At 39.5% G+C, this 18,527-nt stretch overlaps 1 protein-coding gene across 2 annotated transcripts in view; it reads left to right on the forward strand.

Annotated features, from left to right (window-relative positions):
• BMPER (BMP binding endothelial regulator) overlaps nt 1-18,527 on the forward strand; it is a gene marked incomplete at both ends in the record, with an annotated part of 242,828 nt that overhangs the window by 150,931 nt on the left and 73,370 nt on the right. The window contains 2 exons of one of the 2 annotated variants that reach the window (XM_084229389.1): nt 3,486-3,815; nt 11,435-11,771. In XM_084229389.1, the coding sequence (XP_084085515.1) occupies nt 3,486-3,815; nt 11,435-11,771 (667 nt within the window). The remainder of the gene's footprint in view (nt 1-3,485; nt 3,816-11,434; nt 11,772-18,527) is intronic. The other variant, XM_084229390.1, reaches the window with a different exon arrangement.

Genomic DNA, 18,527 nt, shown 5'->3' on the forward strand with positions numbered 1-18,527 from the left:
CTTATTAAAGCACATAACATCAAAGCAATGTGTTTTAATCCAGTAATTTTAATTTTTAGAACAAATATTCTTATTCCAAAAGTATATATAGCCATCATAAATAATTAAATGTAAATAATAAATACACATAAACAAGAAAGTGGAAAATAAATGTCACACATAATTCCATTACCTAAGAGAAAAAATAACATTCTCAATATGTGTGTTTCTCTATTTCTAATCTATTTTTCCTATGCCTATACATTGTATATATACACTGAAAATAAACCAAAACAAAAATGACATCTGACATTTGACTTAAAGACCTACGGAAAAACATACCACCAAGGGTAAGCTCGTATTTTCTCCCCCCTCTCTGACTTAACACGTATTCCAGCAAATTTAGTTGTAGAACAGTCTGTTTATTTACCTCCAGCTCCCACTCCAAGCTTTCCAGAAGTGTTCTGGACATCTGGACATCTTGGACTGTATTTCATTTCATGGAGTCTGTTGGAAGAAAATTTCATGAGGATATAATGTTCATTTTTTGTTCCCTAAGTGTTCCTCTAGCCTTTTTCCTTTTCAACTAGGCAGATTTTTGTAATCTGAGATTCTCACTTTCAGTCACTGTCCAGTGCACGTGTTCTCTGCTCCTGTAGGCTCTGGCATGGGGATCATGAGGTGCCAGGAAAAAGGGCCAAGGTTTCAAAGTTATTTTCCCTCGTGATACAAATGTTCGTAAATGCTCACATAATTCAAAGGTGTCCTTCTCATCATGGAATCTTCCTGGCTTCTCTGTTACTGTCACATATATAAAAAAAAAAAATCGCCCAGATATTCAAACACTTCTTGACCACAATTTAGGGCCTCTCAAAAAATATCTTTCCCGACACCCCATTCACACATGATTTTCCTTGCCCAGTCTCCCTGGCTGTCTCTCATCGCTTCCTGCCCGACTGTGAGTGAGCTCAGACTTCCCCAGGGGCTTCTAGCGGCAGTAAATTTTCTGTTACCTCTTAGAGAATTCACTTTGTCAGATAATTGGCCTTATCTATAAGTAGCCCCATGTTAACTCTTGAAAATAAAACAACAACGCAAAACCAGAAAAGAGTAAGAAAGAAAAAGAATCACTCATGGTTCTGCTGCCAGGAAATAACTACAGCTTGCAGTTTGGGTGTACATGTTTTTGTGTACATTTTAACACAGTTAAGATTATCTTGCATATATAATTGTGCTCATGACACTTAACATGCCATAGCATTTCCTCAGTCATTAACATTATTCATAATCTTTTTCAATGACCAGAAAATAGTTTAGTTTATAGATTTGTTTAATGTTAGGAAACAATCTACATATTCATCTTCCTATATTTCCATAATCAGAAGTCTTGAATAGTCGTAGGGTATGCAGTGAATTCTCCACAAATGTTAGCTATTACTGGTTTCTAATGATAATTTGGATGCAATTGTCAGAACACTTGGAGAAGCATGGGCTGTCCATGCTGCAGGGGAAGCTTGTTACCACATGCTCTGGTAAGAAAGTGTGGCTGTGTCCTTTGCCTGCTCATAGCTCAGAGGCTCCTTCAGGAAAATAATTTCAGTTTCTTCAGTGGTGCAGTGACCTTTCAAGCTGAGGTTCATCTGCTAAAAACTCAAAAGTTCAAAATCCTTGATAGGTTCTAGGTTTTCTTATTGAGTACATGGAGTTAAAAATTCTGAAAAAAGGCCTTTTGAATTTGCTACATCTGTTGGTCATGTTAGCATCGAGAACTTTTGTGGTGTATGGTAATGATGACTTTGGACTGTAGTTTTCCTGGTGCACTCAGTGTGTCCCAAAGCACTTGTTGGCTTCCTGTCAAACAGAAAGCACCATTTTCATGCTAGGGAGAGATTCCATCTGTCACAGTCCGCGGGAAATGTGTCATAGAACAATTTTGAAAGGAATCACAGGGAGCAAGGACTGGGAAGTACAGGGTAGTGTGTGTAGGTAGGTGGGACAGTCAGGGAAGGATGTAGGACCAGAAAGGTAGGAGTGTTTACAATGTAAAGCAACAAGCTGAGTAAAATTGGAATCACAAGGAAAAAAGCAACCAAGAAAAGAAGGTGAAAGGAACCAAAACGGAGGGTGAATTCAAATATTGCTGCTGAGCTTCCAGAACATTTCCTACCCACTCACTTCTCTGATTCTCTTTCCCCAAATAATGCCTTTTATATGTTCCTTAAAGTATTTGTTCATTGAAACTAGCTCACATGCCAAAAATGATCTAATTTTTTAAGCCTATCAAATATTGACAAGGAAAGGTAATTTAGAACTAGGAATTAATTTATCAAATCCAAATACATGGGATTTATATGAAGTCATGTGAAACTGACATATGAAACAATATCATAATATAAAACAGCATTACTCTCCAAACACTGTAGAAACTAAAAGCAAGTGTTTGTCTTGAATCCTTCTGGTCCTATCATATCAATTGGCACATCTTTCCTTTGTCTTGACTGATAATATTTTCCTTAGAATTCAAAGTTATTACTTATATGAAATCCTCATATTCTTTCTAATGTTGACTGGAAATTGCTCATTTTATTATAGTTCTCACAGTCAAGCTAATTTTTCTACTGGAATGCCTCATGCCCTGGCTTTCCAAGCCTTCCTGAGAAAGATAAAATATCTTTACATGGAGAACAATTTTGTTAAACAAAAGAAATAATACTTGATTTTTAATAAAAATCTTTGAGGTGTCCCAAAGTATAAAACTTTAGCTGGGTCTCATAAGTATACTTGAATTAATGATATTTTGAAATGATTAATTCATAGGAATTTCTTAAGTTTACTAAATGATAGGATTTGTAATTTATCATCCAATTTTAGATTTTGATATACAGATTAATATATAGGATCCCTGTATTTCTAAAGAACACAGAGAGACTATTAACCTTATCAGTACTTTTATTCCTAACAGTATTAAAAAACTATCTCTTTGGCAATTCTATTTATTGTCCTTAGCCAATACCTGAGTGTAAAAAATCATACTTTTCTATAAAACAATGAGTAACATTTAGAATATCATTTTTCCAAATCTTTTGAATTAGTTAGATACATAGTACTAATGTTTTGGTGTATTGTCACTTCACTGCCTTTTAATTATTTTGTTCTTGTTTATATGGATTATGAATTTAGGCCAATTCTACTTACAAAATTACCTTAATTTAATTTCTCTATCCATTACATTAAGGCCATAGACATATGTCAAGCTTCCAAAATAGAGATACTTTAAAAACTCCTAAGTGTTACAAATAAGTGCAACTCACCTGACCTATGAGTTTTGGCACAAACCTAAAACCACCAAGCTTTTTTTTTTTTAAGTTGATTACCTTAATGCAATTCTGCTAAGGCCCTCCCTTCCCTGGCACGTGTCCCTTCCAGGTTTATTGCAGGGACCCCTGATTTCTCTTTGTACCTTTCCCTTGGTTTATGACCCTGTTTTGTCTCTCACTCATCTGCAGAGCCTGGCGTTTGCACGGTATTCGGAGATCCCCACTACAACACTTTTGACGGACGGACATTTAACTTTCAGGGGACGTGTCAGTACGTTTTGACAAAAGACTGCTCCTCCCCTGCCTCGCCCTTTCAGGTGCTGGTGAAGAACGATGCGCGCAGGACCCGCTCTTTCTCCTGGACCAAATCTGTGGACCTGGTGCTGGGCGCCAACACCATCAGCCTCCAGCAGCACCTGACAGTGCGCTGGAACGGCTCGCGCATCGCGCTGCCCTGCCAGGCGCCACAGTTCCACATCGACTTGGATGGCTACCTCTTGAAAGTGACGACCAAAGCAGGTGGGCTTCCAGAAGCGCAGGACTTCTGAGTCCCTCTTGCTTTCCCCTCTACCTCACCAACCCACACAGCAGCAGCACCTGAGCTATCTGTGGCTTCATCACCTCCTGCTCTACAGAGAAGTATTTTCACTGCAGGTGTTGCCTCATCCCCACTCACCTGGGCTTTGAAGGGAGAGCTCCAAGCTAGCCCAAAATAGCTGGAGAAATTTACACACCATGGAGAATCGCAGTCAGACTCGAGTCACACCAGCCTTGCCAGTTGTGGACATCCATCTTCGTTGTGATCTTCAAAAAACCTCTTTCCCCTGTTTTGCTGCTATTTTAGAGCAATGATGTCAGATTATAATTGTCAGTGGCTCTCCCAGCTCAGCCAGTGATGTGCTATTTCACATCTGTGAGAGTGTTTCCTTGTTAGCATCTGTCCAAGAAGTGGGGAATCCTCAAAAGTAAACCACAGTGTGTGGGGGTCTTGAGATCCTGGGAGTGTGAGGACTCCTGTCCGTTCTTGACCCTGAGGGAGGATGCTTGCTGATTGATGGCTAGGGCCATTGGCTCCTGCAAAAGGACACAGGATGTTTGCCCCCAAAATATTTCCCCCAATGTGAAGCATAAGGAGCTGACCACTAAGGCCCTTTCTCAGCATCCCAGCTTACCTGAGACTTTATTTTTACTCATTGGGAAGATATATTCCCCATAACTGTGACCCAAACTATGGTCACAAGCAGGTTACTCCTAGGGGTTCAATGAGACTCAAATTCTTGTATGTGAGGTGATACCTAAGAGAGGCATCTTAGAAGCAAGACTCAGTTCTTTAATATCAGTCCTGAAGAATTTATCTTGTTATATCATGTATGATTACTCCCATGCTACCTACAGTTAATATGTTGTTGGTCAGTTGGATATTGGACTGTATGGTCTCCTGGTATATGCTGTTTTCTTCAAATTAGGCATATGTTAAGGAAATCGGTATACTTCTTGATCTTTGCATTGATGTAAATTTAATAATGTAACAGTATCAATTGGGTCCCAGATCAGTTTCTTTAGATAAAATGGATCTAAAAGGGAAACACAGATAAAACAATTACTTTTGAGGAAATCTACAGACTGCTCTTTGCATACCTGAGAATGCCAGCTTAGCCAAACAAAGGCAGGAAGCCAAAGTGAGGCCCAGGGAGCTTTTATTTAGGGTGTAACATGGTTTTAGTGTGAGAATGTTAAATATTAATGTATTTGAAATATTCTATAAGGGGGGAAAGATTCCCATGCTTCACAATGAAAGTGGCAGATGTGAAGAAATCTATTCATTCAACTTTGGAAAGAGAAATCCAGCTCAGAAAATTCAGACACTTGTTATTATAGCCAAACAACATGTCATTCTGTAGATGTGGGCTTCAGCTCATTCCTTTAAAGGAGGTGATGGTTTGTAGTACCCTGTAAAGTGTGCGCAGGATGACCCATTATTGCACTAATTAGAAGCACCTTGTCTATCTGTTTGCAAGCCAGCTGAACACAATGGATTCTTCTGATATGGAAATTATTAGTCAACCACAACCCACTTCTCAAAGGGATTTGGATACTTGAAGATTTCTAACAGTCTAGGAGGTTTGATGATTGTTCCACTCACAGCTGGCAATACCTTTTGGAATAAGTGTACTCTTTGTTAGGATTCCACACTGTATAAGTTTGCAGAGGGTAAGGCTGCAAAGAAAACAACAATAGATCATAAATATGATCATTAGATTAGTAAATTTAACTCTTACAGTCCTTGAATTCAATTTCACCATCTTTTATTTTTCCATCTCTCCTACGCAATGTAAGTAATTTATGTGGTGCCCTTAATACCCAGCTGAACTGTTTCCTGTAATATTCAAAACACAAGCTTTCTGCTTCCTTGGGAAGAACTTTTGCTTTGGGCACTAAATTTGCAGTGAGATTAGCTTTTGAACTGGAACACTTCCATTTCCCAGACAATAGCATTTTCTACTCTGGTCTACTATTCTCAGTGTGTACTATCCCTTGGGAATGTTTTCTTTTTATCATCTATTGATTGTCTATTTAAAATATCACAGTATATCCTTTGATAGTTCTTCTTCCAAGGATTTTTCAAAATTTCATAAGCTCATACGATCCAAGGGTGCTTTCTTCAAAATAGCAGCTTAAAACAAGCCTGTGGCCAGAGGATGGGACATGGGAAGGGATGACGTTTTGCCTGTGTGGTGTATAGACTCGGTGCTGCATGATGGAATCACCTGACCAGGGAACACAGGTGGCACTGCTGCTTGGAGAACTAGACTGTAGCGCTTACCTAATAATATCCAGGGCAGCACAGAGGGTCCAGAGCAAGGCTTAGGAGCTAGAGAAAGCACTATGCTTTCATGCCCCTGTCCCAATTCTCAACACTTAGAAAATAATTTAAAAATATTTCTGTCTTCCATTTGTTCACTTCATCAACTCTACCTGAATGTGTTATGTAAAATCCACCTGAAAGCATTAACATGTGAGAGCATGGCCGTTTACTGTACTTTCGGTAGAGCTGTAAACTTGATGACTGCGGAGAATATATCTTTTTTTCCCCCTTTGGTATAAAATCTGAACAGAAAAACCATTTTAAACATCACTATGACTTGCCTGAAGTTGTGCACCTCCTGTCCCTTTGAAGTGAACAAAAGCAAAAGCATTAAGAACACCCAAAAAATAAAACAAAGCAGAACAAACAAAAACAACCACAAAAGTCCGCCCCCCAAACCCCACAAAAACCCCAAACTAGTGGTCTGGAGCCAGGTCACACATCCAAGGGTGAAGAACAAGTTGGTAAAATATTCACTGGTGAGGAGGGAAAATTGGAAGGCCCTTCATACAGTGGAAGGAATGTGGCCGCTGCTCACATTCCCAGATGGGGCATGTGCTTCGGCTTTAGCCTCTGTCTCTGCCAGTTTTTTCTAGCCAATTTCCCATGCAGAGAACTGGAAACTCATCCCAGCTGCAGAAAGGACTAGCTCCTGCCCCAAAACACTTCCACGATGTTTTCATCTCATAAGATGCCTATTTAAAATATCTTTGAAAGAGCAATTTCTTCAATTACAACATTAGTTTTTTTTTTGCCTGTCACTACTATAATTTGCTTTGCATGGATTTTAGTTATGTAGAGGGTAAAATAAATCAGGCCCACACATCTGCATACGCTACAGCAATAGACAAAGGCATATGTAGTTGAATAAGGTGTCTTTCCATAATACAAAACCCAGCACGGATCCAGGAAAATCCTCTTAATAATAACAAAGACAAAAGGACAAAGGAGAATGAATTAAAAATTATTCTTTTACTTTAGGGATCCAGTTTTATGAATTAGATGTCAAGAATTTTGAGAAAAGTTTACTAAAAAGCAGAGTGAGTGAGTCTGCTTCCTCCCAGGCATTCCCAAGCATGGGCTACCAGTCCAAAGAAGGAATGTCATGACTGGCTTACTCACTGTGAGTTGAATTTCCACCAACTTGGTTGCCCAAAATCTCAAATTTATTATATTGTTGTCAGTAATGCAACTGGAGCGCCTTTGGATGTAAATTCTCAACCCTTGTGGCACTTGGAAGAATAGTATTTGCCTGCTGTCTAGGAAAGAGATTTGTAGTTTGGAAAATTTTGCAACATGGAAAATCTTTGGAATTATGCTCTAAGAGTTAGAGAGTTGTATGGAATTGATTTTCTCCCCTCATTTCTCTTGCAGGGCAGCTGCCTGCCTACAGTCTTTGTGAGGTCAAGTTTCTTCAATACCTTAGAGAGTATATTACAAATCATATTCTAGTTTGCTTGTCTTTTCTCAAAATTGTTATTTCAGTGCCCTAACTAGCATGAAATTTGCAATTTCTTTCCCTTTGCAGTTTCAGTGTATTAATTTACAGGGTAATTCATTCATTTAGTGACTACATGCCATGTGCCAGATAATGTGTTAGATGAGGGAGTACAAAGAAGTAAAAATAATTTTATATGATAGCTGAGGTTGTGACAGTGGATACCATCTTCTCTAAGAAATGCAGTGTGGGGAATTCTAGCCCTGTGACATTTCTCTGATCACCCGGTCCCTTTGCGGTCTTCTCTTTGCCAGATTATTCCCAAGAAACATTGTTTTTATATCCTTCTTGCTTTTTTACCCAACTCTATTTAATTTCTTTCTAAATTCAGTTTCTTCTCACTACCAAGAAATTGTCTGTTTTCCTTAGGCTAAGGATGTGCCCATTTATTTAATTTACCAAACTGATTTCCATGTAGGATTTTTTTGTTTACTTCTTGAGAAACCCAGTTTTAGATCACTAGTTTATTCTACCAATAGCTATACCTAAAACAGATCTGTAACTCCACACCTCCCCTTTCTGTTTTTATTGAAGTAATTGCACTGTAACATTATATAAGCTTCAGGAGTGCATCATTGAAAATGGACATGTGTATATGCTATACTGAGTTCACCACTGGAAGATATTTCTTGTGGCCGCTGTGTGGCCTACTCACAGGATGCTCTCTGGCCAGCCTTTTCCCTTTGGCCCAGGTCCAGATTTCAGGAATATTGACTTTAGCATCTTACTTCTAGGCATTTCTAACTGATCTAACATCAATCTGATGTTGACTTATGCCAATATTATATCCAGACAAGATCCACTCCTTTCCTCCTCTCTCCTCTCTCTCTTTTTTACCTTTCTTGTTATTACCTTGTGTCTCAGTTTGTGTCTCAATTTCTGAGCATCTTCTGGACATTCCCTCATTAGTCTAATCTTGATGCTTCAGGAACACAGACAAACCCATTAAAAATTGCATTTTTTTTAATTGAGATAAAGTTGGTTTACAACACTTTATGTTTTAGTGGATATAGGTTTACATATGTATGTTCCCACACAATACCCACCACTAGGATAATCCTCCATCATAGTTCACTGGGCCCCTTACCTCTTTGCACCCAGCTCTATCCTTCTGGTAGCCTGAGTTCTGCAGTCAGTTATTTAGGGTTTGTTTTGCTTTAGTTTTGTCTGTTCCTTTGCTTTGTTTCTTTTTATTGCAAATAAGAGTGAGATCATCCAGTATACATTTTCTTCACCTGACTTATTTTGCCCAGCATAATTACCTTTCGTTCCTACCATGTTGTTGAACATGGCAGGATTTTATCATTTTTTGTTGTTTTTTAAGAGATGAGTAGTATTCCACTTTGTGTGTCTATATATAGCATGCATTCTTTATCCACTTGTCTGTCATTGGGAATTTACATTGTTTCCCTACTTTAGCTGTTGTGACTCGAGCGCAATGAACATAAGATTGGTATTTTGTATTCTTTGGATAGATACCTAGGAGTCAACCACATGGTAGATCTATTTTTAATATTTTGAGAAACCTCCATACTGTTTTCCAAGGGTTGGGCTGGAAACCAACGGTATAGGGAGGATTCCTGGGAGGTTCTTTAAACCTATTGGGTCTAATTCTTCATTTAAGACTGTGGTATTTTTGTTGATTTTCTGTCTGGTTAATCTGTCTTTTAATGTAAGTGGGGTGTTGAATTCCTTTTTTGTTTTATTTATGTGTATTTTACATCATTGTTCTTTTTTTTTTTTTCAATGTTTGCTTTCTTTTCTCAGGTGTAGTCCCCATAGAATTTCCACCACCAATTTACCCATGCTCCGTCACCATAGTCCCTTGTGCTCTTCCTGCCCTCATTTGATCCCTTTCCCTCCCCCTCCCATGTAGAATGTCTCCAATTTATAGTTGTCTGTTTATTATTGTTTTGTTTTGTTGTGTTTTTTATTGTTGTTATTTTTTTCCTTGAACCCTTGTGTGGGGTTCCTATATTCCTGCTATAAGTGAAACCATCCAATATTTTTCTTTTTCCTTCTGGCTTATTTCACTGAGCATAATTTCTTCTAGCTCTAATTCTTCTAAAACTGTTATGTTTCTGTCAATGTCTGCTTTCAATTTTAATTGTTGATTTATTTATTTTTATGCTCTTTCATTTGGTGCATATATATTGATGAGTGTTGTGTTTTCCTAATGTATTGATCTCTTAGTCATGTCATGTTCATCCCTGTTTCTCATTACCTTTTATAGCTGGAAGTCTATCAGATATAAGTCTGGCAGTCCTTGCCTTTTCATAGGATACCATTTGAAAAGGCAAACTCTTTTAGAAGAAGAATCATGTTGTTCTTCTCAAATGCTTTGGACAGGCTAAGTGAAAGTAAACTTTATCAGAAAATCAAGAGAGTAAAATTAAAAAACACATGGAAGAGTTTATTTTTGTCTGTTAAAAAGTTTTTCTTCTGTGGGATGTCACAGAGAAACAGGAGATAGTGACAGTGAGTATGGAGAATTTCCAGTGCAGGAATGCACATTGACCTGTTGTAGACTTTCTCCTGATTTATCATGTCACAAAAGTAGTACTTAGTTCATCCATTCACCACAGGGCTCAGACAGTGTTAGTGTATTCTAAGGAGAACAATGAGAAAAGCTTCCAACTCACACTGCAGATGTAAAGAAAATCTGACTGAGTTTATCATTTCCTTTGGGTTGAATCTTAAAAGGATTTTCATGAAGATCTCATCTTTGTCTTATGTATAGTGTCTTCACAGTATCTGGATGGGTATGAGAACATTCCTTCCATATCTTCTAGTCATGCAGAATTGTGCTGTGACAGCCTTGTTGTTCTGTATGAGGCATAGACATTCTACCATATAGTGGGGGTCTTGGCTAGAATGACTTCTGAAATCCTTTGGCCAGCATGTCTGGAGAACAATGTAAATTCTCAAAATCCCGGCAATGTATTAGATGTTTTTTTAAGAAAACCAAGAGGAGCTTATGTTCTCTACCTTCTGGAATGAAGAACATTTCTCTGGTGAAAATGACATCATTGTCTGGATGATTCTATCAGGCACAGGAGGAACTTTAGCCCAATGACCTGGTAGCTTCCAATGCCTCCTCAAATGTTGAAGCTTGTGATCAGCTCAGGGAAGGAAGTCCCAGTCTAAGGCAGTGAAAGTTACAAGGTTTCACAATAACTCAGCCCTAGAAAACACTGACTAAACCAGTTGTCCGTGACTCACGAATGATTGTAAAATAATAAGGAAGCAAACACTTTCATTTCTATGAATAATGTCCTTTGAAGAGAATGTATTCAGAAGCACTATAACAAAAAATTAAGTCATTTTCTTTCTGCATTTAGTATAATCATGTGGGGGGGTAGATAAAAGAAAAGTTATATTAAATAACTCATTTTTTGTTATCTTTCCATTTCCATATTGTAGTAATCATTGGATAAATGAAAACACAATTTAGAACAATACAATTGCTGCAGAAATGGACAAAAATCTAAAACATGTAACAACATGGTCAATGAGTAGTTACTCTATCAAACCAGGGCACATAAGATATCATTGTGCAAACTTACATGGTTTAAAAATTCTAAACCCCAACACATAAGTGATTATGTAATTTTGCACATGACATGTAGAGAATAAAGTGAGGGAGAGTTTGGACAGGGCCTTAATATTCCTTATTAGACCATAGTCATATGTACTGTGTAAGAATGTATACACTTGAGAATTGTTTGTGGATTCCAGAGTGGTTCATCCCCTTTTCCTTCTCTTTTCCTCTAGGTCTGGAAATATCTTGGGATGGAGACAGTTTTGTGGAAGTTATGGCTGCCCCGCATCTCAAGGGCAAGCTCTGTGGTCTTTGTGGCAACTATAATGGACATAAGCGTGATGACTTAATTGGTGGAGATGGAAACTTCAAGTTTGATGTAGATGACTTTGCTGAGTCCTGGAGAGTAGAATCCAATGAGTTCTGCAACAGACCCCAGCGAAAACCTGTGCCAGAACTGTGTCAAGGGACAGTGAAGGTAAAACTCCGAGCCCATCGAGAATGCCAGAAACTCAAATCCTGGGAGTTTCAGACCTGCCACTCAACTGTGGACTACACCACTTTCTACCGGTAAGTGGTGTTCTGGGGTATGGGTTTGGGTTACAAACCAAGAATTCATCAAGGAACAGAACATATCAAATTTCTTGGTGGACAAAACAAGGGTCTCCCTAAAGCACAAGATAATCACTCATCTTTCTGTTTGGCAACTGATTTTGAGTTAGTCCCATATTATGTTCCAAACGAGGGCATTACAGGTAATATTTCAGAGTGACCTATAAGGGATTCTGTTTATTGTATGTCTGTAGTTTTATTGGGAAGTTGATGCTACCCTAGGATTTTACCAGGTATATCTTGATGCTAAGATTGAAATGTGCTTCCCAAATTTTGTCCAAAACCACAGTGGCATAGGACAGAGGTGGCAGTCTCAAATAACTCTGGCTGCATTTGGGTGTTTGAGTGAGCTCATTTATTTTAGGTCTGAACAAGAGTTCAGTTCCATCTCTTCCTCTAGTCCAAAAGAAATCTGCACATGGAAAGCATGGAAGTGAAGTGGGGATTTCCTTGGATCTTGATCAACTGTGAGACTCTGTGTCCAGAGTCAGGGGAGAGACTGAGATTTGGGGGAGGGGGGAGGTCTGGCATTAAGATTATGGATTCCATAATCATCGCTAACTTTGATGAACCCGCTTCCACATTAGCAACTGGCTACAAAGGAGGCCAGGCTTTGACTTCCGTGCTGCAGCTTGCATTTGCAAGTTGATGAGTTTGGCCTGGTTTTACTTCCATTTACTACACAATTCCATGGGTTCAATTGCTATGACTGTCTATAACTTTAACCACTGTGGGTGTGGGAGGAAACATGAGACGAACATAGTCCAAAAGGCCTTGTTTAAGTGATTTGCCTGTGCCTCTTAAAATGAGAAAGCTCCTGTGGTCTGAAGCCACAGAGAAGTTATTTTTACTCTTTAATTGCCAACAGTTTATTTCCCCTAGTTCTCATTAAATGTGATTTTTTTTATTTGATCTTTGGACATAAAAGATAAAGTTCTATAAAGGCAGCTCAAAATGGGATGGAAAAAGGACTGTCCTTGTCATCACAAATCCCTGAACATGGATACATTTGCCAAACCATTTGGCTCCAAATCATATTTAGCTCTTTTAAGCCATTTCCGTGTTATAATTTGAATTCTCTCAGTTTCCTTCTTTTCCTCCCTGTACCATTTTGCCCCCATTGACCTGGCCCTTGTCTATTGACATTGAAGAATCTTAATATAAGACCTTTGAGTGAGTCAAGCAACTGAACAGACAAACCACTTTCATCAGGAATTTAAATGCTCATCCGTTGAAGGTCTGAGGGAAGCAGTAAAGTATAGAAATTAAGAACTCTGTGACCTTCCAGGGCTACAAATCCATCGCAGCTGTACAACCTTGACAACCATCTCAGCATTTTAAACCTCAGCTTGCTTATTTGTGAAGTGTGTACAATAAAAGAAACTACCTTCAGAGTTGTCCATGAGGGTCAGTGAGATTGTGGACCCAAATCCATGGGCTCATTCTGGTGCCCTCACATGGTCTGTGCTCTGTAATTGATGGCTGCTGCCATTTCTTCTACTATAGTCAATATAGGGTCTTCTTCAGAAGCTCCCTTAACACAGTTGCCGATAGGATTGGGCCCTTCTTTGTCTAAAATAGAATGGAAAGACTGTTTTTTCCAGCACCCCACACCTCTGCTTTTTATCCCATGTCAAAGGAATGTGTTAAAAACAAAAATTGGACAGCAGACTTGCGATTAGGCCCATTTTTCAAATATCTTTTTCTTTTACTTTTCGTGATTTATTTTGTATTATGATCACTGGAATGCAAGCAGGAATATGATGAGTGGCTTGGCAGAAGTCGTGAGAAATGACTTTGACATGAATAGAGACTTGAAATTGTTAGGTGGCCAGGAAGATGCTCCCCTCCTTCACATGAAAATTGCTCCAGCAACTCCAGCAGCACAGTGAGATGACTTATTGTGCAAGGGGCTTGATGTACAGAGTTGGGTAACTTTGGAGACGCTTAAGATCTTGGTGTGCTGAGGTTTGGAGGGTAGGATGCCATGCGGCTGGGTCCAAGCCCTCTCTGTCCTGTATGGTTAGTGGAGTGTAGAGCATGCCTTCCACACCAGCCCCTCCTTCCTGGAAGGGGCAGAGATGCTCAGGAGGACAGACCCAGACAGTCCTACCAGAGATGCTCACCCTGCTGCTGATCTCAGCTCCAAGCAAGGGGTGCCTCTTGATGCATTTTCAAGCAGGGTGGCCAGTGTTGCCTAGATCCTGGGTTTCTTGCTTACTCCTGAGCATGTGTGTGGCAAGAGAACGAAAATAAACAAAGTCAACATGGAGAGGCCATTCTGTTCTCTGGGTATCTTCAATGAAAACAAAACCTCAGGGCTTCTCAGGAGACTTTAGGAAGCAAGGGACAGAGAGTGTGCAGGATGATACCAGTCTGCACCTAATATCCACTCTGCCACTTTCTAGCTGAACGACCCTGTGTCTAGCTGAGCTCCAGCTTCTTCACCTCTAGAATGGGTATGACAGTAGCTGCCTAGAGGGACTGACTCCTCGAGGGCCTGAGGTCAGTGGGCAGTGCTGCTCTTACCTGTGGCAGCTGGCAAGTACTGGCCTTATGTGCTGTTGTCCCGTGTCCCTTTTTATCAACAGTCTTGCCCCAGCTCAGCCACTCATCTTCCTGCTGTAGATCTCTTCTCTGGCTCTCATCATGGAGAATGAAGTATATGGATTCTCATTGATGAAAACCTGGAACATTTTCAAAATGAGCTGTTTCCCTTTTGTGACACTGCATGAGATATTGTCAGTGAAGACTGCAATGCAATCCTTTAAAAAAATTGTTTTTGTATTATAAGAACCCTGTTCATTGTATGGCATTTAAAAAGATTAAAAAGAACAAAGAAGAAAATATCAATTATATAATATTCTACACATGTAAAATTTATCCTGTATATTTTATATCATTGGTGGAATTTTAAAATGAATTCTAACATAGTGAGGGCCATTGTTGTGACTTTTTTTAAAAAAAGATGTATTTATTTATGCATATAAGAGCTGGAGTACAGGCCAGAGATGTGGGGGGAGGTGAGAGGATCCACCAGAGACAGAGTGGGGAACAGAACAGGCAGACTGACTGAAACACACTGCTGAGGGAAGCAGCAGGCGAGTCAGGAGAGGTCCGCCATGCCATGTGGGTAGCTCCCTGGCTGGCTGGGGATCGGACTCGTGCTGCAGAGGTTGCGGATTGCTTCATAGTGTGGTGCTTCACCCTTTGCACCACTAGGGAGGCCCTGTTGTGACTTTTTAAAAAAAATTAGGACTAAGGAGATTTTCCTTGAAATCACTGCAGGTTATGTGCTTAGCTTCATATCCATAGCTTGCATGTGACCTTGATTTCTTTCACTTTTCTTTGATCCTCCAAATAAATATCCATATTTTCCTTAAAGGACAAAGAATCAAAAGTTCATGTAACACACACATGCAGACTTCTAAGTGATCTAGGATCACTGCATGTATAACATAGAGACGGGAAAAAGCAGAGAAGATTTTTCTCTGAAAGAATGTTTTCTCTTTTGGGTTCCTTTAATCATATGACAATTTTCACAGGGCAAACTCTATTATAAAAATGAGATAGCCCTTCCTGTAATATCATAGTTATGCTTTTAATTTCCCTGAGTTAGAATTTTTTTTGATGTATTTAGGATTTATAATTCTTATTTTATTTTGGTCTTTTACCCAGTTCAGCATTTTTAAGAGTAAACTGCAATCTAAAAACTTGAAAATTTTATAAATGAATACAATTGACAACATATTCAGCAGGTCATTTTTTCCCCTTTTTTTCTTAGAGAAACTTTTTAAGTTTGCTCAGTTTTTCTTCACAAATCGGTTCTAACTGTTATGGCCTTGTTTGACATAAAAATGTAATGTTTGATGAGAATTTTTATGATTAGAATAATTTGCCTTAATTAATGAATAAAATATGTTTAGGTACAAAATAATTTAACTATGTATCTAATAAAATTTTAGCAGGCAGCTTTGATAACATGTCTTAAATCCTAGAGTTGCTAACTGACTTGTCTTTAAATGAGATAATCCCTGTTAATAATTTTTATCTTCTTCTTTACTATATATTATGGAGAAATTGCCAGTGGCTAGGTTCTATGGGAAAATTAATGTGTAACTATTTGGATTATATTTATTTTATATTTTAAAGATTGATTTATTTATGCATACAAGAGCTAGGGTATAGGCCAGAGGTGTGGGAGTGGAGTGAGAGGATTCGCCAGAGACAGAGTGGGGAACAGAACAGGCAGACTGAAATGCACTGCTGAGGGGAGCAGCAGGCGAGAAGGAGAGGTCTGTTTAGCCATGTGAGTAGCTCCCTGTCCGGCTGGGGATTGAATTCGTGCTACAGTGGCTGTGGACAGCTTCACAGTGTGGGCTTAACCCCTTGCACCACCAGGGAGGCCCTGGATTATATTTAGATTCAAACATAGGCTCTCCTGAGGGAAAGTGTTGAGTGTATTTGTATCTGTTTTCTTATTTCTCATTTTCACCTACCTCACCTCCATTTGTGTCTTGAATGCCATTAAGAAATACAAGAGAAATAGACAGGCCTCACCAGAAAGCCTCCAGAGTCTCAGTAGCCCATGTCACATCTGTTCCCCACTGCTGACCTGGGTAATATTGCCAAACAGAGCATCCCCGGGTATCCTGGGGGCACACTGGGGTGGTGAGAGGGGCTGGGTTATGTCTTTCACACTGGGGAAGAGAAGACCTCAAATATCTCAGGCCTTGAAACACCAGCAATGGGCTCTTTCCCTAGCTCAGATCCAAATTTTGGATGAAATAGTGTTAGTGTAACCTGCCAGGAAAACAGGACTTTTAATTTAGGGCAGGCCCACATTTCAGATGTCGGAAAAATGAATGTGAATTGCAGCGAAGCCCAGACATTACAGACCACAATCATCTCAGGACTGTTTTCCTCTCTCCACTCTCCTTAATGGGGTATAATTCACCGGAGCAAAAACTCTGTTCACTTGTTCAGTTTGGGAAAGTGTCTGGGGATTCCCAGTCTAGGAAATGTTCTTTTCTTTCCATGCAGTGGTTTTTACAGCTGTAAGGAACCAAAGTAATGCCAGAGGATTCACAGATGTGTCCTTCCTTCCTACTGAGGTGCTAGGAGGTAGGAGATGGGAGGTCATGCAGGAGAACATGGGAACTCCAACAATGGTGTTAGATATACTGGTGCCCTGGGTCTGCCAGTGGTTCCTTTCCAAGGGAGGATCACAGACTTCATGGATGACCCATTTCGTGTTTTCCTATAAAGACAACTTAGCATTTATTATAAACCAAGAGGAGAGATCTATGCAAGGAGTACAGGTTTGTGTGTGTGTGTGTGTGTGTGTGTGTGTGTGTGAGAGAGAGAGAAAGAGAGAGAGAGAGAGAGTTAGAGTATATGAGAAAATCACATAAAGCTAGTTGCTATTCTATAATTAAAATCAAGTCAATCTTCCCCTGATTTAAAGAGGAACGTGCTTGGAACATTTCTGTTTATATCCTTTAATGACTTCTCTCAAATTGCCATTAGAACTAGGATCTTAAATCAAATGAGATGTGCATTTTAAAGTGTGATGTGAGAGGCCTTCCTTTTTTATTTTTCTTTTGGCAAACAGCTTTTAGAATGAGGCATCACTCTGAATCTGTAATTATATGTAATCAAGGTATGCTGACACCAGGTGGCAGTAGACACCTCAATTGTACCACTATCAGACTACAGCCTTCACAAATCCAGTTTAAAAATTCAAAATCTTTTCCTTTCTGATTAGCTCTCTCCTCTCTCTCTTTTTTCCCTTTTAAATACTTCTGCCCTAAGCTACTCCTTTCATTGTGTCTAAATATACAATGTACATTCCTGCCTCTAGGTTCATGCCATTCCCCAGCATGAGATGTCCTCATTTTCTACATTAATTTAAATGGAAAGTACAGCTCCAATTTCATCTCAGGCCTCTGTAAATGTGTTTATCATCATTTAACATGGATGCTATCTTGAACTGCCTTTGTACCTCTCCAGCATTGGATTTGAGTTTCATTAGGAGTGAAGAATATCTTTGTCCCTTTTGCTATTCACCAAGCATAAACCCTGGAAGAGCTAGTATCAGGGAATGTTTCTTTAACTCCATTCCTTGCCTACCTTTCATTTTCATCCATGACTTGCTTGTGACTTCAGTGTCTCTATTCTTTTAGGGAATAGACTGGTCAGCGTAAGTAGAGCCTCTGGTTCACCACTGATGCCCCAGGGACTATCTGCACTCACTGCAGAAGTCTACTGCTGTGACTGCCAATGGCAAGCAGGCTAATATGTCTGAATCCTCAGAGTCTATCTCAGCCTACTCACAATCCACTCCAAAGGCCACTTGGCTATCTCTGTTCTTCCTCTCTCAGTGTTTGGCTTTACCTTCTGCAGTATTCTGATCCATAGATGTTTCTGGGGACAAACCCTCCAGATTTGTCTTAGGACCTCAAATTAGCCTCCTTCATGGAATTACAAGTGGTCTCCGATGGGGTGATCTGGCAAGGCCACTGGCCCTCTGTCCTGGTGCCATTCAATGTTATCTCCAAAGGTCACCTCTCTCTACAGTGTCACTGGCCCTGAACTCTCTGCCAGGTTAGAACCAAGGTTTTCTTGTGGCCTCCCCCCAACCTGACCAAATGCCTTTTCATTTCTTTGTGTCTTCTATTTCTTTAAACAATTTCTTATAGTTTTCTTTGTATA

This window comes from Talpa europaea, assembly GCF_964194135.1.
Source record: "Talpa europaea genome assembly, chromosome: 3".
NCBI classification, from domain to species: Eukaryota; Metazoa; Chordata; class Mammalia; order Eulipotyphla; family Talpidae; genus Talpa; species Talpa europaea.